At 41.9% G+C, this 24,543-nt stretch overlaps 1 protein-coding gene across 2 annotated transcripts in view; it reads right to left on the bottom strand.

Annotated features, from left to right (window-relative positions):
- Nucleotides 1-23,755, bottom strand: part of RAB11FIP2 (RAB11 family interacting protein 2) — a 40,842-nt gene extending 17,087 nt beyond the window's left edge. The window contains exons 1-4 of one of the 2 annotated variants that reach the window (XR_010726535.1): nucleotides 22,680-23,755; nucleotides 16,959-17,401; nucleotides 15,773-16,241; nucleotides 14,801-14,940 (exon numbers count right to left, since the gene is read on the bottom strand). Coding sequence is in view for 1 of the 2 variants with exons in the window: in XM_066238552.1 (XP_066094649.1) it covers nucleotides 15,773-16,241; nucleotides 16,959-17,401; nucleotides 22,680-23,029 (1,262 nt within the window). In the remaining variant the exon portion in view is untranslated. The remainder of the gene's footprint in view (nucleotides 1-14,800; nucleotides 14,941-15,772; nucleotides 16,242-16,958; nucleotides 17,402-22,679) is intronic. The other variant, XM_066238552.1, reaches the window with a different exon arrangement.
- Nucleotides 23,756-24,543: the final 788 nt, after the last annotated feature.

The raw sequence follows: 24,543 nt of genomic DNA on the forward strand, positions 1-24,543 counted from the left end.
AGGGCTTATGAGGCAAGGTGTAACTCCCTTTCTTGTAGGGGAAAAAAAAGAAAGAAATCAGTACCAAATCAAATTAACAATATTATAAAGCCCTCCATTCTCTCTCAGGGCTGGGCAAGCACACTAAACACACAAATAGCAAAACAGAACCTAATACAATATGCCTATGAGGAACAACGGCAATTTACTTATTAATGTTCTCACAGGATCGCTCTCCCAAGATCTCACAGGCAAGACAATTAAAAACTGTGGTCAGTGACAGCAAACACCATGGACAGCAAATCCAGACCTAGCTGCTTTTCTCTCATGAATATTAACAAATATATTGTGGAAAAAGTCCTAAAATGTAACAATTTATAGATATTGATGAAATTTAGGCATTTTACATCAAGAATATTATATTCAATCAACTTTAACTTACTCTATTCTGGTAAAGAAAAGAAATAATTATTTAAAATATAGTCAATCAAACAATTCACAAACTGTCCAATAAATCCCAACAGTTCTCTATTTCTTTAAAACCAAGGTTTGCATTTTTCTCTTTAGTACCTCTAATACATGAGACTACATCTAGCAACAAGCATAAAATTTCCCTGACCTCTGAAATTTAACTTAAAAATTCAGGTAGATTTTTGCGTTTTACTCTAGACTATAATCATAATTCTTTGTCTTGATATAAAAAGAATCTTTTCTTCCCCAATCTTCAGGAAGACTGTCACTCTGAGAAGTTACATTGTTTATCCTGTTGCTCTGAGTAGAACCCAGCCCACCGCCTGCTATGTGTCCACTAGAGTCTATATGGGGTTGGAGAGGGGAAGTGGGAATCAAGTTGTCTTTATTTTAGAAGCAAAACAGTAAAACTAGAAAGCAGTGATGAGCCCAGGGCATCAGGCGCCTTGACAGATCACACCCAGCACAGGCTCTGTCTCCTGGTGTGACCCAGGCCACACAGGAAAGAATGAGGACAACCTGGGTACAAGGACCTCTTCCATGAGGGTAGGGGTGAGACAGGCTGGCCCAGGGTCCTTTCTGGACTAGGCACAAAAGGAGAGAGGGCCCACAATGGCCTTGGCCAAGAGTACCCCAAGCTGGCTCTGTACCTGGGACAAGGCCAAGTTCTGGAAAGGAAGTTATGATGCCCTCTTTAATAATCTAATAATTTAAGTTGAGCTCAGTCACGAGTTTAGGAACCAGTCATGCTTTATGGCAAAGCCAAAGCTCAGAATCTACCATGCACTGTCTTTACTTGTGCTCTGCAAGAATTTCTAAAGTCATTCATTCATTCATTCCATTCACTCACTTATTCATTTATTTTTCTTAAGTAAGAAGTGAAGACCCGGGGAGACAGACTCCCACATGCACCCCAACCAAATATATCCAGCAAGTCCACTAGGTGGCAATGCTCTTCCCATCTGGGACCGTTGCTCCATTCATTGCTCAGCAGCTAAACCATTTTAGTGCCTGAGGCAAGGCCATGGAGCCATCCTCAGCACCTGGGGCCAACTTGCTCCAACAGAACCATGGCTGTGGGAAGGGAAGAGAAAGAGAGAGAGAAAGGAGAGGGGGATGGTGGAGAAGGAGAAGCAGTGGCCACTTCTCCTCTGTGCCCTGACCAGGAATCAAACACAGGACATCCACACAATGGGCCAATGTTCTACCACTGAGCAAACTGGCCAGGACCAAGAATTTCTAAATATAGGATTTTATAGCAATATTGAGTATAATATCTTTGCCTTGTATAATAATAAAATCAATTTTTGACTTAATACAGGAAATATTTTTAATTTCAATGCAGTTTATTTCATCAAAGATTATTGTTAAACATACATCTTGAAAGAAACTAGAAAATCTATTAAGTTGATTGTTTTCTGCCAAAAGTTTGTCCTTTATTGGTCAGTAAAGAACAATGAACTCCTAAATTCCATTTGTATTTAAGGCAGGGGTCGGGAACCTTTTTGGCTGAGAGAGCCATGAATGCCACATATTTTAAAATGTAATTCTGTGAGAGCCATACAACAACCCATGTACGTTATGCATTATCCAATAAAAATTTGGTGTTGTCCCAGAGGACATCTGTGATTGGCTCCAGCCACCCGCAACCATGAACATGAGCGGTAAGAAATGAATGGATTGTAATACATGAGAATGTTTTATATTTTTAACGTTATTATTTTTTTTATTAAAGATTTGTCTGCGAGCCAGATGCAGCCATCAAAAGAGCCACATCTGGCTCATGAGCCATAGGTTCCCGACCCCTGATTTAAGGTTTTTAAAGTTGAGAATACATTATTACTTATAAATAGCTTCATTTAACTTAAAGCACTTCTGCCGATGCTGTGTAGTAAAGTCACAGTGAGAGCCACCATTTCCAGGTTTACTACGGGGCAAACACTGCCCTCAGCAAGTTGTCACTGCTCCTGCTGAAAAACAATGAGGCTTAGAAAGGTTCAGTAAGGTCACATAGCTATTCAACAGACTCAAATCCAGACCTGAGCCCCAAACCTGATCTCGTAATACTCCCTTCAACATATTCTATTACTATATCCATATTTTCATGTTACACTGTAAAATCCTTGGCTGGAAGAAGTTAAACGAACTTCTGAATCAAATACTAAATTATCTTCAGTATTATTTCTATTTTTAATTTCCTAAGGGTATTTTATTTCTCTAAAAATAAAAAAAAATCTATATGAAACAAATATAATGTATACCTCAAGTAAACAAAATATGTGATTAACCTGAACACCCCATTCCCACACCAGGCTCCGTAACAAAGAGGTCTCAGTGTGGAGCCGCTGCAGGGCACTCCCCTAATTAGCTCCCTGGTAATCTAAAGTAGCAAACATACTTCCTCCAGGAATTACAGACGTGGAGTATATATAGCTGCGTGACTCTGACTAGAAAAGAAATGGTAACATTTCTAAGTAGTTAGCAAAGAGCTAATGAGATCAGAGTACACAGTCACTACTTACAAAATCTTTCTTCAAAACGCACCACACTCTTTTAATGTTCTCCTGCTATTAACTAAAACAACTGTCTCTCTTACTCATTCCCCAACTTAGAAAATCATGCTCAATGGTCAAGAACAAGCTCGAAGGCCTGTTCTTAAAGGAGCATTTCCCCAGTTCCAGCAAACCGCTGCTCTCCCTCCCCACAGCAGGCCCCGTGTTCAGTGCGGTGCACTGTGCCTGGGTTACAGGTCAGCCCGCACAGCCCTCGGCCTTGCTGTGTGGCTACCCAGCCTCCATGAACCACATCTTCATCCCACCCCACCCCAGCCCTAGAAGAGCTTTACATACATGCTTGTTCAAAACAACTTTAAAATTGGCAATGTGAATTAAGCCTTATTCTAGGCCAACCTGATTCATGTAATTGCTATTTAAGAGGTATTAGCACTTGTCAGAAAGAGTTCTAAGCTTAAAACAAATGTAAAATACAATACATAATACATTTTATTTGACATATATTTAATATGTAATACATATTTATATATTCCAATAATTACACATTTATATTGTAATTATTATGCTATACAATAATATAATACTATATTTAACACATTAAATTAAAGGGCAATAATTTATTCTTAAAATTTAAATTCAAGGAGACAAATGTCAAATGTCTGGATTCTAACATTCTTAGAAACTAGACAAATGCATAAAGAAAAATCATTTCATAAGTAAATTTCTTTTCTATTGCCAGCAGTTACTTAAAACACCCTAGCCACAGGTAACACTACCACCATATATTAAAAATATAGAAGCAGCACCTGTTTTTTTAAAAGTTAAAGCTTTATTGTTATGAAAAATATAATCACAGGTGATGTGGTCATAGTGGCTCAAAACGAAATGTTCTAAACATAGAGGCAGGGGCCTGGCAAAGCAGGTGCACAGAGGAAACAGAAGCCGTTCTCCTAGCGAGAAACTAATAAAAGGGGCCCAGCAAGGGCTTGGTAAAGCCAAAACCACTGGCGAGAAATGCAAGTAGTAACTACAGTGCTAGGGTGAGCACACTTTAAATGCATTAAATCCATAAGCAATTACAGAAATTTGCATTCTTCAAATTTCAAAGAATCCAAAGTGTGTTTCAGTATTTCAAACCAAATTCTCAAGAGCTATTACCCTGTTGATACTACATTGCTTGTCTCAATCAACTAAAAATACATAATTCCTATTCTCAGACATAAAACTCTAAACAAGACAGTATCTCCTTAAAAACAAAAACAATCAAACCTCTCCATCAAAACTAAAATGCCAACTCTGAGTCAGACTGCAGACCTGACGCTGTAATCCTTTTTACCATGCTGCATTTCACTGCCTGGAGGGCCCCGACTGGAGACACACCACTGGAATGATTCCCACTGTTTCTTCTCTGGTACCAGTCCCTTTTCCCCCATACTCACACAGAAGCAGAATGGCTAAGTCCTGTCTATTTTAGCCCAGAAGAGCATCTCAGAGATGTTCTCGTCTTTTCCATCCTCACAGCCAAGTGACCTCCAACAGCTTCCACCCCCAAAATCACACCAACTTCCTTGCTGCTTTTCCCGGTCCGAGTCCTTCCCCTCCCGTCCACTCCTGGCCCCAGCAGACCCCGTGCTACAGGGCTATCTGTGTAAGGCATTACTTTGACCATGCCACAACCCAACCGAAAAACCTTTCATGGTTCCCCAGTGGCTATATAATGTCTAGTCCTCAGCACAGAATTCAGACCTCATATACTGCTCGCAAAAATTAGGGGATGTTTTATAGCTTTGTATTTTTTGAAATTTCCCCTAATTGTTTGTGAGTATATTTACATACTTGTTTCTATAATCTCTAAGAGCAGGATTTGTATCTTCACAACCTCTGATTTCCATGCATACAGTAACTATTTCAAAAGCAATGCAAATGAAGATATCATTTGATGGGCAGACCTGAAATGCATAAAAATGCCCCGTTGATGGGCTGAAGCAGCCATACTGAGGAAGCAGCGGGAAAAGCAGGAGGCCCACAAGGGCTGTCTCTACATTCTCAAGCTTTGCAGAGTATAAACATGTTTATAATAAAGGTTTGCTGACTGGAGGAGTTTTCTGAACCAACACTCAACTCACATCCCAACAATTTCACTTTTACACAGGAAATAACTAGACCAAATACCAGAAATGGGGAATACGAGTCTCAGACCTGAAGGTGCCGTAGGAGTATGACTGGAGGGGCCTGTGCATATCGTGTCAAAACCAAAGTGGTCAAGAGCAGTCTTCTCTCTGGTCTAGCTCCTAACAGTTTTCAAGTGGGTAAGAAAAGCAAGGTGAACTTGGAATAGGCAATTTTAGCCAACAGGCCAGAGATGGAAACTATAAACAGAACAAAAAATGTCCAAAACAATTTAGAGTCATATAATTTAAATCTTTCCAATGTACTGTTCTGAAAATGCTCACTAATGACAATTAACAAAGATTATTAATCTACCTGTAACAAAGCTTTCCTGTTTGTTGCTTTTACAAATAAATAATCCTCTCAAATTCTCTATTACCAAAAAAATTACATATTGATTTACAAAAATTAGTGCACTAGGTCATTGGAATATAATTTTAATATTTTCTATCAGAAACCTCAAGAGTGCCTACATACTGTATCTTTATTTGATCGTAGCATAACAACCTGTTCTCTTTAACTATTGGACTCACTGTGTGTTATCCTGTGTCCAGTGCCTAAGAGCTCGTTAATTACTTAAACTATATCTCCATAGGTCTTGTTAATTACCCGTCTCCTGTCTCAGAGGACCTTGTTAATAACTTGTACAGTCTCTCTAAAGAGGTCCTAACAACACATTAAAATTAAAGATGCTTTTCTTTTAGCACCTGTCAAGTGCTGTAAATTGAGAAATTTTCACATCAGTTTATTAGCCTACAGTAGTTGTGGATTTTTTCTGGCTTGTTTTCTTGGGCTTGTTTTCTTCTCTCAGAGTTTTCTTGTATCTCAGTCTCTTAGCTCAAAATAACAATAACTTAGCAAAGTTTGTCTTTATTTTTGTTAGAGCTTTTTTTTTGGTTTCAATTCTGAAGTCTATAAATATCAATTTGCATTAGTGAAATAGCAAAAGGATGGCATGGTTGGTATCTGCAAATTAACCCATCGGGAGATGTCCCAATTAATGAGAGCTATTATAATGAGTATTAGGATGACAAAGGGGAAAAAGTTGTAAGTAGTATCTGGGGAGTCCAGTCTGAGTTTCTAGTTAGTGGGAACTAACCGCATGGCACACTTCATGTTCTCAGTCCTGTTTCACTGGATGCATTCTGTAAAGCCCTGGGCGCTAATGGACTACTGGATCTAAAACTCACCTCAAAAGTTTTGTTTTCTACCCCATAAATAAGGATACAGATTTTCGGCTGTGTAAAAGATTTATAGCCCACCATGAATACCAGGCAAATCATCTTTAATATTAAACAAATACAAACAAAAGATATTGCTATTAAAATAAACCTTATGTACATTAAGGTTTATTATGCCAAAGACAGAGCTTTAAACTTATACAAGAAAAAAAAATCTCTATTGGGACCATTATAAAAATGAAGGTTTTAAAACTCAGAATAGGAGCTTTTCTTTAGGATCACTTGTTTACTATAACTTTTAAAATTAAAATGTAAGCCTACAGTAAACAGTCTATCATTTTTTATGGACATGTTGTATAACTTCATAACATTGGTCACATACTTTTAAGCTTATGGTGATTTTTTCTGACTTGTGAAAATTAAAAACACATTTAAATGCACAGTCTAGGTCCTAGGCGGGTAGGTCAGTTGGTTGGTGTCGTCCCGATACGCCAAGGTTGCAGTTCGATCCCCGGTCAGGGCACGTTCATAAATCAGCCAATGAATGTGTAAATAAGTGGAACAACGATCAATGTTTTCCTCTCCCTTTGCCTTCCTTCTCTCTCTAAAATCAATGAAAACATATTTTTTAAAATATACTATCTAGGTAACCAATTTTTGTAGCTTCTAAGAAAGGTATGATGCAATCATAGATAGGAACTCACCAGTGAAGGGGAAAAAGAAGGGAGGGAGGAAAGAAGAAAAAGAGGGAAGTACGTACGTCAACCTGATCCCAAAGGTCAAAGACATACCTGTCATGCAAAAATATAAAATATTAGTGACAAATATGAGGTCTTAATCTTAGACACTATTTCTGTACTGCGTAAAAAAATACCTGATTGGCCTAAGTTCATCAGCTGAGTAGAAGACATTTTCTTCCACAGCAAACGCTGTGAATGGGAATATATGCAATAATGCTAAGAATAATATAAAACATATTATTAAGCTATCATAGAGTGACTAGAGTTTGCTACATGGTACTTGTAAGGTCCGTGGATAATGGGGGATGGTCACATGGGGAACTCAGACCCGTGAACTCTGGCTAGGACCGCCCACAACCAAGCGCGCCAAAAGAGGCTTCGCAGAAACCGTTTGGAAAAAAAGCGACTGTCTACCAGCCAGTGGGATTTCACCATGTCATGTTAGCTTGACTTCCCTAGAGGGACTCCTTTAAATATCTCCCACGCAGTTTAATCCTTGCGACTTCCCTGGCCTCCATCTTACCTCGGGCCAGGGAACCTTGCCGGGCAGGATGCGCTGTACTCAATGATAAAGCCTTTTATTATTCCACACTTTGCGGCTCTGAGCCCCATTCCTTCCTTCTCGGCGGGGAAAAATACCTTACATTTTGGTGCCGAAAACCCAGGAGGAGTTGAAGTCCGCAAGGACTGCTCCTCTTTCCATCCCCTCCGAGAAAGAACCAGGATCTCCAACCTTCCATCCACTTCGGCGCACGGTGCGGTAAGTCCCCTGCCTCCGGCCACCTTTGAGTTCTTTCCTCCGAGACTCCCTGTCCAAAACTGTAGCTATGTCAGGGAAGTCTTTTCCATTCTGAGTGAGTGTGTGCTTGCGGAGACTTCCCAAGCATATCCACTTTACCTTTTCCCTCTGTGGCTGGACCTTGAGGTTTAGGATGCTAATACTCAAATCTAACCACTCCGAGGACTGAGGGCGGTTGTGGGGGCACAGGAATCTCCCTCCCTAAAGAAGAAGAAACTGTTCTTCTCCGCTGTGGCCAGGCCACAGAACCCACTGAATTAGCCTCCTGAAGGGACTTTCAGTTTTAATACCTTCACCAATTTAACTATCACCAAAAAAGCTGGGAACTGATTGGAGAACTCTTGCATGTACGGCTTCTAATTATTCGCGTGCTCGTCCTTAATCTCTGTGCCGCCTGTTTCACCACGCAGGCCTTTTTCTGGCCAGAGAAACCTCACCTAAAACCCCCACTCCTGATCTTTCCTTCTCCAGGGACTCCCAACTCTCTCTCCCTCCTGTCTGACCCCCAGAGGCACCCCTCTCTTGGGACTTCTCTGGTCCCTCTGCGGACCTCTTTTGTGCTCAGGTCTCTTCCCTCTGAGAGCCCCCTCCCCTCCCTTCTCAAAAACCTGTTTCTTATTCACCACTACCATCTCTTTCTCCTCCCCTGATGGCCAGGGGCCCCTCCCTTCACTGTGTTCTTAAGTCCCTCCTCCATCAGGCTATTCTCAGACTGGCATTGGCTCTTACACCGGTTTTCAGGACCGGTTTTCAGGACGTCCAACCCCAATTTTCTTGCAGGAAGTTCCTGCCCTGTCCTGCCTTTGGCTCCAGCATTTCCTGCGGGATCTGAATGCCGGGCTCTGCATGAACCCCCCCTCCTCTTATTCCCAAACCCCCAAACTCCTATCCGGAACCTGTGAACACGGCATTTAAAGTTTTTAACGGTCCCAACTAGTAGAAACAGGCCAAGGCTGTTCGCCAGGCCCCCATGCAACAGAAGGTAACGCTCCAAACCCCGGCTCTTGTGGCAACTCTGAGGCCAGCAGAGCCACCAGCAGCTTGCTTTAAGTGTGGCAAGCAGGACCACTGGTCCCGGCAGGGCCCCTGCCCGCGGCTGCCCACTGAGCCCTGCCCTGACTGCAAGCAGCCCAGTCACTGGCGGAGTGATTGCCCCTTTGGGCAACAGGCTTTTTCTCAGTGCTTCTACGTGGAGGACAAGCCGCCCAAATGGGAAGGCCAATCCAGCCAGGTGGGTGCATCGCTCGAACTCCTAGGACACAGCCTGGACTTGGAGAACCTAGGGTATGCTGCAACAAGTGGGTAAGTCCATCTCATTTCTTATGGACACGGGATACCTTCTCTGTTTTGCCATCACACTCTGGACCTCTAATTCCCTCACAGGTCTCGGTTATGGGAATGGATGGGACCCTTTTTTTTCCCCTTTTTACGCTTCTCCTGACATGCAGTTTTGCCTCAAGCTTGCCTCCTTACAGGACCACTGGCAGTCAGAACCACTGGACTCCATCCATCTCCAGCTCACCAAAAGGCTGGACCTTACAAATCCCCTATTACTTTTCTTTTTTAAAATCCTTACAGGACTGCATCCACGAAGTTTCTCCAGTCACAACCACACAGATGTTCCTCCTGACACCCCTCAAAACCACCACCTTCCGATCCCCCCCTCCCCATGATGCCCCTAATCAGCAAGAAGTAGCCAGACGAATAAACAGCGCCCTTTTTTCTATTTAACACAAAAGGTCAGAATGTAAGGTTCGTGGATAATGGGGGATGGTCACGTGGGGAACTCAGACCCGCGAACTTTGGCTAGGACCGCCCACAACCAAGCACGCCAAAAGAGGCTTCGCAGGAACCATTTGGAAAAAAGCGACCGTCTACCAGCCAGTGGGATTTCACCATGTCATGTTAGCTCGACTTCCCTAGAGGGACCCCTTTATCTCCCACACGGTTTAATCCTTACAACTTCCTTGGCCTCCATCTTACCTCGGGGCCAGGGAACCTCGCCGGGTGGGATGTGCACTCTGTACTCAATAAAGCCTTTTATTATTCCACACTTTGCGGCTCCAAGCCCCATTCCTTCCTTCTCGGCGGGGAAAAATACCTTACAGTACTCACAACACATGAAGCAGGAAAACACGTCCTCTGTGTGAGTCACACACAGAAGGAGGCTCTCCCAACAACATGCCTGGTAAAAATACCTCCCATGCGTTCTGGCCCTCTGAAAACTGCTCCTCTAACATCAAACACTAGCTCATCACACAGAGTGGCTTACATTATTGACTACATTATTTCAATCTCAGAATAAGATCTACACTACCAATTTTCTCCTTATATTAATGAAGTCCCTTAACAGGGTGGAGTTCTTCAGTCCTACCTGAATCCTCAGAAATCATTCCTCCACAGATGCCAACAGTCGGACATTTCTGCCCAGTCTTCAGTGCCTACGATAACTTAGGTGAGTCTTAGCCATCCGGCCAAACCTCAGACTCCTCTCCAGCACCCTGTTGTCACCGCGCTGCACCTACTGCGCCCTCTGCCTTAGTGTGGGCACTGTAAGCAACACAACGTGACCAAGTTGTCTACTCCACTGTGTGCATACCAACACAACTCCTGATTCCTGTCCATCAGTAAGCACTCACTGAATTCTTATGAAATAGATGGTTCACTTTGGATAAGTCGTGTCTAAACCTCTCTGACAATCGGTAGGAAGTTTTAAAAATGCTGATTTTTATTTCAGGTCCATCACTAAAGATTCTAAGTCAGTCTGAGGTTGGACCCAACAAATCAGTCCCTAAAAAATCCCCAGGGGCCCTTGGTGCTGAGCACTGAGGACATGCCCTAGGACTAGGTGCTGGGGGGCACGAAAGAAGATTCAGCACAGCTAAGATGCTCATATACCTCAAGAAGGAGGACTAAGACCAAGATACAATGAGCGTGGGATGGCAATTTTGTTCTTCTGTATCAGCAGAAATCCAAAGAAAGGAAACATCACATTATTAACCAAAAGAATTAAAAACTTTTAGCATCAAGGATAGATAGGCTGAGCACAACTCAGGTGGGTTAAGAGTACATTCTACCACAGAGCAAAAGAACAGGGCTGGGAAGACTCACATAGGCCTCGGCGTAGAGAGGTGAGGAAGGAGGTGAGGAAGAAAATCCACTCACTGAGAACAGACAGATGAGGAAGAGTAAAAGAAAAGCTGTACAGTTAAGAAAAGCCTAAAATATAATAAGCCTTTCAGAATATAAAGAAGAGTTTGGATTTGGTGTTGCAAATAAGTGGTTCTTAGCTATTGCAAACTAGGCTTTCTTAAATAGAGCAAAAGGCACTATGGCTCATGCACTCTCAGAGTTAAACAATAGGGTTATGAACAAATACATAAAAATTGCAGTAACTTAATACTCTGAGAATTCAGACAACCTTCAACCAGAAGCCTTGGTTAGGTGGCCCTCCATGAATTCAGGGACCAAACTTTTTCCTAAAACTCGGCCCTTCTCAAAGATCTCCAATCAGGTAGTACAGGGTTCAGCAAACTATTTCTGTTAAAAGAAAAACTAAGAAATATTTTTGGCTTCACAGGCCACATAGTCTCTACTACTCAACTAGCAAAAAAGTAGCCATAAACAAACAGGCGGGCTGAGCTCCTGACGGGAACGGGCAGAAGCCCCAGGGTAGGGCATGCGGGAGGAATGACGACAGGGAGGGGTGTGGGGGTGTGTGTGTGGACCAGATCGGGAAACGGTAGGTCTCTCTTCCACGAGCTCTTCAGTAACCCAAAGCTTGTTCACATGTTCCTACCTAATGGGGTCTAACTCTGTCAGTCTGGAATGCTGTTTGGTGAGCACACACACACCTACCTACTTTTCAGTGGGAAAACAGCCAGTGTCAAAGAAGAACTGGCTGTGAACACATTATTGAAAATGGTATAACAAACATCTAGGTTTATTTATTTTTAGAAAACTATATACTGCTGATACAAAAAAGCATGACTCTACAAATTGTGGAGTTAACCATACTACAGATGAGTTGATACTGCTGCTATTAAACTACCTGTGATTTGTAATTAAAACAGTAGAAGCAATTTTAAAATACAAACTCAATACAGTACTTGTAACAAACTGATAACTCCCACACACTCTCACATACCTGTGGGTGTTGTGGGAGTTTCCCAGCATGCCAAGCATGAGCTCCCAGACTGCACAGCACTGGCATCGACAGTAAACTCAGGACTGTGGACTCGCCACACCCGATTTGGTTCCTCAGTCACAGCTAACCCCTATTCCTGAACAGGCTGCACTGAGGTTGGGGCAGGACTCAGCTCTGGCCAATGGGCACACGGGAAGCAGTGCACACCACTGCCAGGCCTGGCACATCAAGCTGTCCCGCATGTGACCCCTACTCTCTATCTCTGCTGCCTGACTTTGGAGGCCGTGCATTAAATGGAGGGATCACCAGAAGGAAGGAGCCTCGCTCCTGAATTCCTGGGCAGAGCCAAGCACCCACTCCTCTCATCCTCATCTCAGTGAATCAGGCTGTGACAGTGAATAATAACGTCAGCCATGATAAGCCACTGACATCTGGGGGTGTTCATTACAGTTAATAACCTATCCTAACTAATACAGAGTTCTTAATAAACTCCAGATATGTGCTATTTAGAGCTTGAATATTAAAATTTAATAGTCCTTTAAAATGCACTTCAATTTTTAATAATGTATTGCTGTACATAAAAGCGCACACACGTTTATGGGTCTGTGCTCAGTCTATCTGGGGATCTTTGCGGCCCATGCCGAGCTGGAAGCCGGAGACTGGGGAACGGAGGAGCCTCGCAGAAAATCGGTCTGCTCTACTGTCCTCACTGACTCAGAAATGCTTTTCCAGCACCTACTACCTCCCAAGCCCCGTGCGGCAGGTTAAGGGCAGAAGGCTAAAAGGCAGGCGAGGTCCTCAAGGAGTTCAGTGCCGGGAAGGAACAGACCGACGGCAGGCCAGTCACTGGCCACCAGTGGACAATGGGATGCACGGACAGTGAGACGTGTAAGAACACGCTGCAGCAAGGACCCCCCCCCCCGCAGTGGACAATGGGATGCACGGACAGTGAGACGTGTAAGAACACGCTGCAGCAAGGACCCCCCCCCCCGCAGTGGACAATGGGATGCACGGACAGTGAGACGTGTAAGAACACGCTGCAGCAAGGACCACCCCCAGCAGGAGGAGGGAGGGCTTCAAAGAGGGGCCTGGAAGGGGGCAGACTGAGAATCAGCAACCTCAGGGAACAGTGTTTCAAAGAGCCCTGTTCTCTGTTGAAATAACCTGACAAAAAGCCTAACTCATTTCCTTTATCAGTTTTATGCAAGACTATGGGATCTATTCCAGGAACAGAAGCAAAACACAGTACTTTTGTGATTTACAAGGTGATTTCTTCAGGTGGATTATACTGACACTGAGAAATAAAAAGTCTAACTTCTAAGAAAGTGTTCCTCAGTACTTTACAATTCCTGGCAGAAACTCTGGTTGTAATCATACACATGACTCACTCCGAGGGGAACAGCCCCGTTCCCGCGCACCTGCCACGGCAGGTGAGCCAGCCGATCCACAGAGAACAGAACCTGGTTCCACGGCTGCATCTCACCCTTCACTTTGCTCAGCATTCTTGCAAACTTCGGGCACACAAGTCCCAGACACTCTGCAAATAGATCAATGTAGCACGACTGGAAAAAAACTCATTCACAGCACATGTCCCAGTGATGCGAGCCTACAACTTCAAGAGTGCGTTTGGTTTCAATGTTAATGTGGGAAAGCTAAACGTCCCGTCTCTCTGAGGGACAGCACTGGGCAGACTTGCATATGACGACACAACCACCTCCACTACGTTCGCCCAGATGCGCTCAAGATAGCCGTTTCCCAAAAACTTGAACTGCACTCTCTTCCTAGATTTATTTACATTCTATTTTATTAATTAGAGCTACTTTATTCCAAACACTTAAAATTTACCACTAAGATGGTTTATGACACAAAAGGTAAGACTAGCTTCCTAAGAATCTACAAATGTTTCTGTCTTCACTTCTGGCATTTCACAAAATAGGACAATAAAAAAATAGAAAATAGAAAAAGTCTTAAGATTTTAAAATATATTGTTTCTTATATGCTTGCAATCATTTTACACATAAAACACGAAACCACTCTAATTTTGATAGAAAACACAGTAATGTTGGAGTAACCCAAAACAAGCCTAAGTCTGGCAAAATGCCACACTTACCTTTAAAGCCCACAGCAGCCATGTCAACAGTCCAAGTACGAGCAATTAGAGGTCTGAGGCTACCTATTTTTCCATATGCTGCCATAATTTAAAAACATCATTTCCCTACCATTTCCCATTTTTTTGCTTTTCTTTGACTCTAAAATAATATAATTTACCCAATCTCTAAGTCACTTCAGACAGTTGTTTTCAACAATCTTCTTCAAACCAGAGTTCAGTAAAGGCGGGTGGGGGGCAAATGGATTTCTATTTACCCCTGCAGTTTAGGACTTACTGTAATATGCAAAGCACACTGTGTAAAATCCCAACATAAAATATTTGAGAATAGCATAGCAAGGCTACGGACTTAATAAAATATTAATGCCATAAAAATGCATTTCTTTGGAGTATAGTCTATAAAGGAAATTGAGCAATCTGTCCTAAAGCCACAGCGAATACTCATTTATGGCTATAAGAAAACCAAAGAAGTACACACTCCCCTCTGACAGGTTTAAATGCCTGTCTTAATGAGTCACTAGATTACAGCAGAGGTGGGAGAGCACAGCCTGAAGGGTGCCTGGTAAGACTGTACTGTATGTATATAGAGGGACAAAACAAAGCACTGTGTTTAAGTAAAAGATTACACGACAGTATATAAAACATAATAGCAGCCACCATTTATGGGTTCCCTACGTGGGGCCTGGCTTTGTACCTTGTACTTTTATCATTTATCGTCACCAATCCTACCAAGTAGGAATTATTTTCCATGTTTCAAAGGTGGAGACGCTGAGGTTCAGAGAGGGTATGGAGCTTCGAAGCCTGGCTGTCACGCAGGTCTGGATACAATATTGCCTGGAGGAAAAACTTGGACGTTACACGGCAGACATTCTACCATGCACTTCCACAGCTGCTTAAGACCGCAATAAATTCCTCCTATCCTTTGTTTGAGGTTTCCTTAATTAGTTATTCCATTGTTCACTTCTGAAAAATCCATGATCTTAAATGTGTATAGTCTCAAATTGTACCATGGAATAAGAAAAGTACCATTATATATATAAAACTGAGAGCTCAGATTTTGAAAATCTAATCTTTATTGTGAGAGTGATAATTTCTATGACTATAAATTATTATATATTCTTTGATGATTTATACTATCCACAAGGGTCCCTGAATCCCAATAAACATGCACAGATAAAATTACTTCTACATGGCCATTAGATAAGGATAGTTAACACCTATTAAGAAAACCATTAATTCTTAAGCCAGTATTTCTTAAAGACTAGCCCATGGACTGCTATTGGGCTACGAATCCTCTCCAGATAGCCCATGAACTAAGTCTTGGAATATAATATATAGAAACATAGCATATCACCTACTGGTGATTCACTCTATGTCTCATCCAAAGCTTTGCCATTCTTAATAAGCTTTGGTAAGTTTCTGGCTCACATAAGTAGAAACAGACTACGGTAGGAATTAAGAATCTTTCATCCTTCTAAGATAAAAAATTCAAATCCAAAGATGTATATGCCACATTGTCAGATTCCATGATTAAATATAAAAATAAGATTTTTTTCAAGTAAAATAAAAGGAATTTAGAATATTCCAATATTTGTAAAAGGGATATTTGATACTTTCAAGTACAATATTTCTCAAAATAGCACAACTTTGCCCTTGTTAAGCTTACCTTGAAGATGGCAATATATTTGAAGCCCTGAATTTTGTTGTAAACGGATTAGTTGACTCATAATCAAAATAGTCCTGACGATTTTCACTAAATGCATTAGGTGATTTCAAGTCACAAGGGCCGTCGGCAGCCCCATTGTTGAGTTTATCAGATCTTCTGCTCTCCTTCTTCCCAGTCACTCTTTCAAACAGGCTAACTTTCTCCCTTTTCTCTCTTTTATTTTCTTTCCTTGCTTCAACTGATTTTGAAAATAAATTCATGCTACTGTCCCAGGATTCACTGCTTTCTTCGAATGGATTTTTCTTCCTTGGCAGTGTTGCAAATTTGGGGGGTAATGAAGCAGTCACATTTGTAAATGGGTCGTTCTGTCTTCCGGAAGACGACTCGCCTCCATCCACGCCGCGGTCAGGCTGGTCCATTCTAGAAGTATCAAAGCTCAGCGTTCTTCTGTGTGGAGACTTGAGACTTCCTGCAAACATTTGCCATTAGTACATAATCAGTGGCACATTATATCACACTATTTGACTCATTCTGTGGGCATACTGCTGCTTTTAGAATGAGAGCAATTAGCTATTTAAAGATTTAACCTTTAAAATAATCAGAGAAAACAACCCTAAAATGCTACGGTATAGCAGTTTGAAGTATTGAGGCTAATAATAATTAGTATATTGCTAAAGAATCAGTAATTTACCTAGCTCAGAAAGAAACCACATAAACAAAGTATAATGTCAAAACTAGAGGTGCTGTTTGGCATGATAGTGCTATCAATTCTCAGACTCTTTTTTTCATCATTAGCATTAAATTTACTTTCTGACTACAGAACATGGTTTTTGTGGGGGGGGGGGGGGTTCCTAGGAACTTTCTGACAAAATGGAATATTCACTTATGCTTCAGGCTTTCCAGACAGTGAAAAATGAAGCCAGGCCACAAAAAGTAACTGGGGCTCATTTTATTATCACCTAATAATACAATCACAATACTGAAAACAGAGGAATGAAATACTGCCTTTAAGACACTTAGCAATTTTGAGGATGGTAAGTACTCAAGAAATCTTTGATCACTAAATTTAGAAAATAGTACCACGAAACTAATTTTTATCTTCTAATTTTAGAGGTTAAAACTGTAAAAAAGTAAAAAGGGTATTTTGGGCAACTGAGGATACAGATGGAAAGAATGGGCCACTTACCGCTTTCTGGAACCGCTCCGAAGGAATCTATCTGGCGTCCGAGAAGCTGCGTTTGACCACCGGGGCCAGACTTCAGTTTCTCAGAAGATACATGGGCCCCAGTTAAATCAGACATTGAATGCGCTGAAGAGAGTCGCTGGGGACCCAAAAGGAAAGGCTTTTTTGGTTTGGATTTCATCTGTATTTCACCACTTAAAAATTCAGAACTGGCATCAGTCATGTGAGAACTTGGAATGATTGCAGAAGACGTATCAGAAAATGTCCCATCAGTTTTTCTACCTTTCATCTTATCTTTTAATTTTGCAAAAGGCGATCTTGTTTTGTCCTTCATTGATAAGTCAAACATACTTGCTGTCATATTGTTCCTCATAAATTGAATATTGACCTTTATCTCACCCCTGTTTTTGGCTCTTTTTCCTTGCTTGGATTCTAATCTAAACCACCTTAAAGAGAAGGAAAAACTGGGTTGTAGCATGTACTGAAGAGAGGATATCAAGCTTTGCTATATACAAATAGTGTCTTAGGTAAAGCTGTTGTACACGAAGGCAATCTATGCATTGGAGAAGTGTTCAGCCAGAGTACTACCAGTTTTACTCATTGTTTAATCTTTAAAGACTTACCACCGTCAGTGGGATACGGCATATACTGAAGAAACAGGTTTTTAATAAGTTTAAAAAGTTTTTCAGATTAACTTTTCTTTCACGATTTAAAAATCATTCACATCAAAAATTCTTACCAATAAGAGCTGTTATGTTCCCATCTGGGATAAGGGTTGCTAATGACCTAAAAACATTTTTTAGAGTTAAAAGACACTGAAATACAGACTCTAAAAGAATTCATCAATATAAACTATTTGGGGATACTATATAAAAGGATATATGGTCACATTTTTAATAAAGTAATAAATAGGTATATTTATTAAGTAATAATAAATATTTAGCTCCATCTCAAAATTTCTTCCATAAAAACTATTAAAAGGATTTTCTTGACACTAGCAACCACTACATATAGTTTACTAATTATGAAATTTGAATGTGATGTAATTTAGATTAATATAAAATGGGTCAAGCCTTTTCCTGAATAAAAGATCGCAAAACAAATAAAATGCAGGAAGTCACAAATAGCAATAAATCTTATAGTTTTGGAAGAAAAAAGAAAGCCTAAATGCTTCCTGTTAGAATCTTTGTTTCATTTACTATTGCTACTGTGACAATACTAAATAAGTTATTTTAATTGGAGCCAAATCTTATGTTTTTAGTCACTCTGCTGTACGACATTGGCCATTGTTAAGTGATGTATAAGAAACAAAGTTTATTTTGCTTTTGTTCATAGTATTTTTATCCATGAGAAAATCTCCAGTTGTCAGTGTCACAAGGGTGCCCCCTTCTATATGGCAAACAGCCAAAAACAACTGCAAAAATCAAGCCTAGAAGACAGTTGCTACAATGTTTTCACATTACTTAACAATGAAGCATAATATCCATTCCTGCAGATGCGTTCTTATTTAATATAACTCTAATCAAGTGTAACAAATTTTCTTAGCTACAAAGGAACTCTGATCCAAGTTTACATTAGTTCTTTCCCTCATTGTTACCAACAGGATATGTCAGAAGAAGGTATATTTCCTGTACATCACTTGGAAGACTGGTTCACAGGCTTTTCCAGGCAAGAGAGAACTGGTACACAATACATATACCAGCTACATCTGACCAAGTAACACGCAAGAGAACTAGTTTCTTAATTAACTTGAAGCAATTCAATCAATTAAGATCTAGCTATTTAACAAAGAATATTTTATAATAGAAAGCACTGACCTGATACCCTAACCTGAGAAAACCCCTTCTCTGAGGCAAATGGTCAAATCTGAAGGTGCAGAGACTGGACAGTAAACTCGGAAGAGAGAGCCTGAACACAAACTTGAGCACTCGAAAAGTCTGGAAATGAAACAAGGTTCCATACCCAGTTGTTACAGTTTGGGGAAATAGAACCATTTTCGATGGGGGAGAAATACTTCTGATAAACGGTACTAAAGAAATTCTCAGTACCATCTCAGACGTCACAGAAAAAAGGGAATACACTTTGTAAGAAATGTACTGAAAACACAACAAAAATACCCAAGCATGTGGGATTTCCACCCGCATAACAAATCAACACAAATCGAGAAAAAATAAATAAATAAACCAATAACCCAATAAATGCAAGGAGGGTGAAGGTAATCAAAATTCATAGAATTTTACAAATAAGACCAAATAAATCATCTACTTTAACATCCTTATTTTAGAGATGAGGAAAACCGAGGCACAGAAGATGTAAGTAATTTCCAACGTCAGGTTCAAGTCAATAAAGAAAATATCCAGAGTTGATGAATAACATCTGCATGAAAACAGTTCTCTCCTATTTGATGAACCACTTATGTTAATAAGAGTAAACGCAGAGCTGGTCATACATTACAGGACACTGTATTTCATCAGGAGACGTGACAGCCCAAGAAGAAGGCAAGGTTGGATTTCTCCCGCTCGAGTGTCAGCTCCATGAAGGTAGTTTGACTTGCACTAAGTAAATGTTAACTGAATTATTTCTAGAAATATATTCGTACACCAAACTATAATACAGTGTATGTACACGTGTTCTGTTTTGTGGTAGGGGACACAGAAAACTCCGATGAGCTTTAAAGAATAAAGCAAGTCAGTGCTTGAATACAATCTATGCATATTTCCTTATTCTCCTCCCATTACCCCCCCAATACTGCAAAAAACTTTAAATATATTAATTTAAAATATAGGCATGACAGATAACTTTAGCTGCTTTGTTTTGAAAGTGATATAACAGGGAAGTCTTAATGAGACCTTCAAAAATCGTCCAAAATAACACTTGTTTTCCCAGGCCTCAAAAAGATAACATGAAGAGATAGCATTTGGGGCTTAGTGGATTAATGCTGATTTTTTCCCCCACTTCTTAAGTGCTGGATTTAAACTGTATATGGCCTCTGTTCAATTTTTAGTGGGCACAGGTCCATGTTCAAAAACCACCACACATGTGGGAACTATTCCCAAGCAATTGGTGCTGTGTGGTCAGAAATGGGACAAGATTGGCAGTCAGGTGCCAGAGGCCAGGACGCAGGTGCACTGCAGAGGCACACACAAAAGTCCTAAAATCAGTGTGTTTGAGTCATACCAACTCTTGGGACCCTGATGGTTATTACTTTCATGAGCATTAAAAAAAGAAAAGAAAAATCAACATCGCTCACTTCTGTTGTAAAAAAAAAAAAAAAATCAATAGATATTGCATAATAACATGAACAATTTTACCATTCTATTATTAAACATTGCATTATTTCCTTAAATCACGCAGCAGAACCAATCCAGACACCCATTAAACTGGGAGATACAGAAGTTCTATGTTCCACTCAGAATGTGTAAGCTCAGGCCCCTTCCCCCTCACCCCCTTAAAAGAAAGAAAAAAAAAAGAGGTATTTAATTTCAAGGTACAAAAATCAGTACAATAATAGTTTTAGCTGTCACACTTCTTTGCCTATCATGACACAACTGGAAGACAAGCTGTAAATACTTGTCTTCAGTGTCAAGAGTAAAAACTGTCACACCCAGCAGTTTCATGGGACTTCTAACTCAGCTGGTAACCTTCATCACTCATACGGGTTTTCTAAAAAGCACTTGGGAATATGCTGACAAGGTTCAGCAATGTGCAGAACATTAAATATCTTTCTTGCAATACACCAGTGGCTCAAGTCTGTCCCTTACTGTGCCGCATGTGCAGCTGTGCTGCAAAAGGAAACCATTAAATATATTAAAAAACTAGAAATATTACCAATAAAGCTACCTCATCAAATATGGGTCCCCATTTATCCACAAAGAGAGAAAATGTTAGGATTTAATAACATGAAAATCACTTTGAATGCAATAACATTGCAAGTCCTGTTGATAACATTTTAAAGCATCCTCCCCCCCAAAAAAAGTTCTAACCAATTTTATATAGTAGCCAATAGAGAATTTCTAGAGGGAAACTACAATATTACTGTTTACAGCCAAATGTTTTACAATTGTGGTTGCCAAAAAAGAGAAGAAGAAGAAATTTTAAAAGCTTATTTCATACTCAGAATCTCTGGGTTCACAACTGGGCCTACTTTCACTTGGAAAATTTACATTTCAAAGAAGGCCTGTAATACATCATTCATTAACATTAAAAGTACTGTCAATGCAGTAAGAAATCTGAAGTTACAATATACTGAAAAGTTTATATTCAAAACACTTTGAACATTACATTGTGTCATCCAAAATTGGTTATTTGAAAACATTACTGGATAATTATCCATTTTCAATTTAAATCTGATGAACTCTCCAGAGGAAACAGAATGCCACCTTGTAGGTAGCAAACATTTTTATTAAAATCATTGATACATATTCAGCCTTAGACTTTTTTAAAACCTCTTTCTCTTCTTTTTCTAACAGTATTTTCATCTTTTAACTAAATATTTACCATGGTTTGTGTTAAATTCCTACTATTTCTTATCTCTCTACCCTTTTACCTTACACATTAAATCTTAGTTAAAAGATCTGATGGAAAACTTTTTTTCTAATAAAAATAAAAACTCCAAGAGAAGCTTGTAGGAAGATATACATTAAAAAAACAAGGGGTGGCTGTTTTAAAGTTAACAAACTTCAAGGAAGTTATCATCATAAGAAGTTTCTAAAAGGGTAAAAAAATCTCAGTTATGAGTGAAATAAACAACAAAGCTATGTTGCAAATTTCAATTCCATTTATAAATTCAATCTCTATTTCTCTCTCAATTCCAACAATTATAATGTCCTCTCAGACTAGAAAAATAATGTTTAAGGAAGGGGTTGAAAACATATTACTTTTCAATTAAAGACATAACATCCTAGTGTTAACTTGGATAATGGTTTTTAAAGTTAGAAAGTATCTATCCTAAGCTCTAAAGTAATATTTTAAAAGCCGTGTTTTCATTGAAGATATCGTTAGATCATCTCATCACAAGAACTTAATCTTTGTCTCCAATCTGACAACATTGAGGATGGTCTAAACACACTGGTTTTGCAGAACTAATTCTGAAGTAATACAGCAGCTCAGTACATTGTAAGTTCAGAGGAAAGTGTCAGTGAGTTCAAAGTTAAGGACATCTGTACAGCTTCAGACTCCACCAAGCTGCACTTACCCTGAAAACTGATCGCACTCAAATAAAGGCCACTGTGGTATTAATGTTGAAATGACATGCTCAGTTCTAACTTTGATGATTTATCTTTTAACGGCTTCAGAGTATATAATATATAATATATATATATGACATTATATTGGCAGATTTAGTTTTCTACTCTTTCATTTCCTTTAAAATTGTAATGTTTAGATGATTTACACATGTATTGTTGTTGTCATTGGTCAACACTGTGATCCAGTCTTCTTATAAGCAGTGAAGTAATGTTTATTTACTTAAAACCCAGTGCAAAATATTCAATTTAAGATGAATACCTCAAATGAGAAGGGACCATTAAAGATTCCATTTTAAAAATGTTTCTTCACAAGGGCTATTTTTATTTCAAATTCATGCAGTTATGATGCTTAAAACTGGGTCAAATTTCAATCCAAAAACCAATGCCCCAGATATACAAATAATTTCCAAGAACAGAAAATTCATATATAAGATACAGTTAAGCTCCCCCCAAATTCAAAGTAAATTACATAACTTACTCTGTTTTCCTTCTTTGTTTGTCCTCAAAGATGTCATTGAGATTGATTGCCACCTGCCCTAAAAACTTATCCAGCCCCACCAAGGACCTGTGCATAACTATGAGGAAAAGAATGTATTTCTCAGGGTTCCCCTGCATTAGCAAGCCAGGGAGCTCAAAGGAGGCCTCTTCCTTCCAGAATGGCTCAAGGGTTTTCTCAGCTACAGAGGTGGAGTACTTTTCTTTGCCCAGCTGAATTATAGTGTATGTGTCATTGGTGCCACTTTTGCCTTTTGGCTTAAGATCTTTGGCTTGGAGCACGGTGACCTGCACGTGGGTTGGAAACCACTTTTGGGCTTGCTCGGACAGCATCGTGCCGTCCTTCTTCTTGGCACCCAGCTCCCAAGCGCAGGCAGTGCCCCTCCGGGAGGGAGCGCCCAGTCCCTGATCAGCGCATCCTAAGGGCACTTCACGGAGACGGGCAGACTCCCGGCTGCCCAACTGCCCGAGGGCGGATGGCACGGGGCTCACCGGGGCAGCCGCGGGCACGGCGGCGACGGGGGTCCCCTTTCCGCAGAGGCACAGGGGTCCACCATCCCCCGGCCGCGCCTGTCCGCCCCTTCCCCCAGCCCGGCCCCGGGGACAAGCCCTCGGCGGCGGCGGCGGCGGCGGGCGGCTCCCGGGCCTGCGGGCAGGTGAGGCCTGGCGGCGCGGGCTGGACGGAGGGCTGCGGAGGGGCGCCCCGCCCTGCAGACTGAAACCGCCGCCCGAGCCCGCGGCCCCGGCCCCCGCCCGCCTCCTCGCGGTCGGGCCGCCGCGGCCTGCTCCGCGCTCCCGCCCGCCCCGCGCTCGCCCGCGGGCCGGCCCGGCTCCTCCTCCCGACCCCGGTAATACGAACCGCCGGCGGCTCGCGCGGCCTCGCTCCCTCTCGCAAACCTCTCCCTCCTCGGGCTCCTCCCCCTCGTTCGGCTCCTCCCCCCGGGCGGGGGCGGGCCCCGGGGGCGGAGCGGGACCCGGGGCAGGGGGTGCGGCCGCCCCGGCGCCGGCAGGCCGCGGGCTGCGGGGCGGCGGGCGCGGGGCTCGGCCTGGCCGGGCCGGCGGCTCCTAGCACCGGGCGGGCGGCGGCACTTCCGGGTTGCCCTCCTCCATGTTGATCTCGGGAACGCGGCGGGGCGGGACCGGACGGGGCTGCCGGGTCAGGGGTCGGCGCCTCCCTGGTTGCCGTGGCGACTGAGGGCGTGCGATGGCAGCTCCCTTCCCAGGCTGTGTGCCTCCTGTAGGGGTCCGCGCCCGCTGCCCTGGTCGGGCACAGCGCGGGGCTCTGGGGACCGCGCCCGGGAGGCGGGCCTGCAGATCTGGAGAGAGGCCCGAGTTCAGTCTTTGGGAGCTGTCCTTGCTGTGGCCTCCATGCCCGGCGCCTGGCACCGAGCGGGCGTTCGATAGACCGATGGAACGAACTCACCCCGTTCACTGCTCGGCTTTCTCAACCCCCTTCACTGACTGGCTTTCTCAACCCTTATCCCCTCTTCTCCTTTTGAAAAAAGAGAAAGCTGTTAATTGACTGGAATGACACCCTCTTTTCCCCTCCTATACCCCCACCCCAAAACGGGGAGAGAAGGGAAACAGATAAGATTCCAAAAACAAAACAAACAAACAAAAAAAAACACAGGAATTCATCAAGATCTGGGGAGGCACTGGGCTGGAGCCATAAGACCTGTTTCCGACCCCAGGTGGGTCACCATCAATCTGTGTGACCTTGGTCAAGTCTTATTCCCTCCCCGAGTCTCAGTTTTTTCATGGGTAAGAAAGCTCATACCTAAGACTCCATGGCAACTCTATAAGACTCATTGTCAAAGGACCCCTTGGGACACTCACAGTCCGATAGA

The sequence above is a fragment of the Saccopteryx bilineata genome, chromosome 7 (genome assembly GCF_036850765.1).
Source record: "Saccopteryx bilineata isolate mSacBil1 chromosome 7, mSacBil1_pri_phased_curated, whole genome shotgun sequence".
Classification (NCBI taxonomy): domain Eukaryota; kingdom Metazoa; phylum Chordata; class Mammalia; order Chiroptera; family Emballonuridae; genus Saccopteryx; species Saccopteryx bilineata.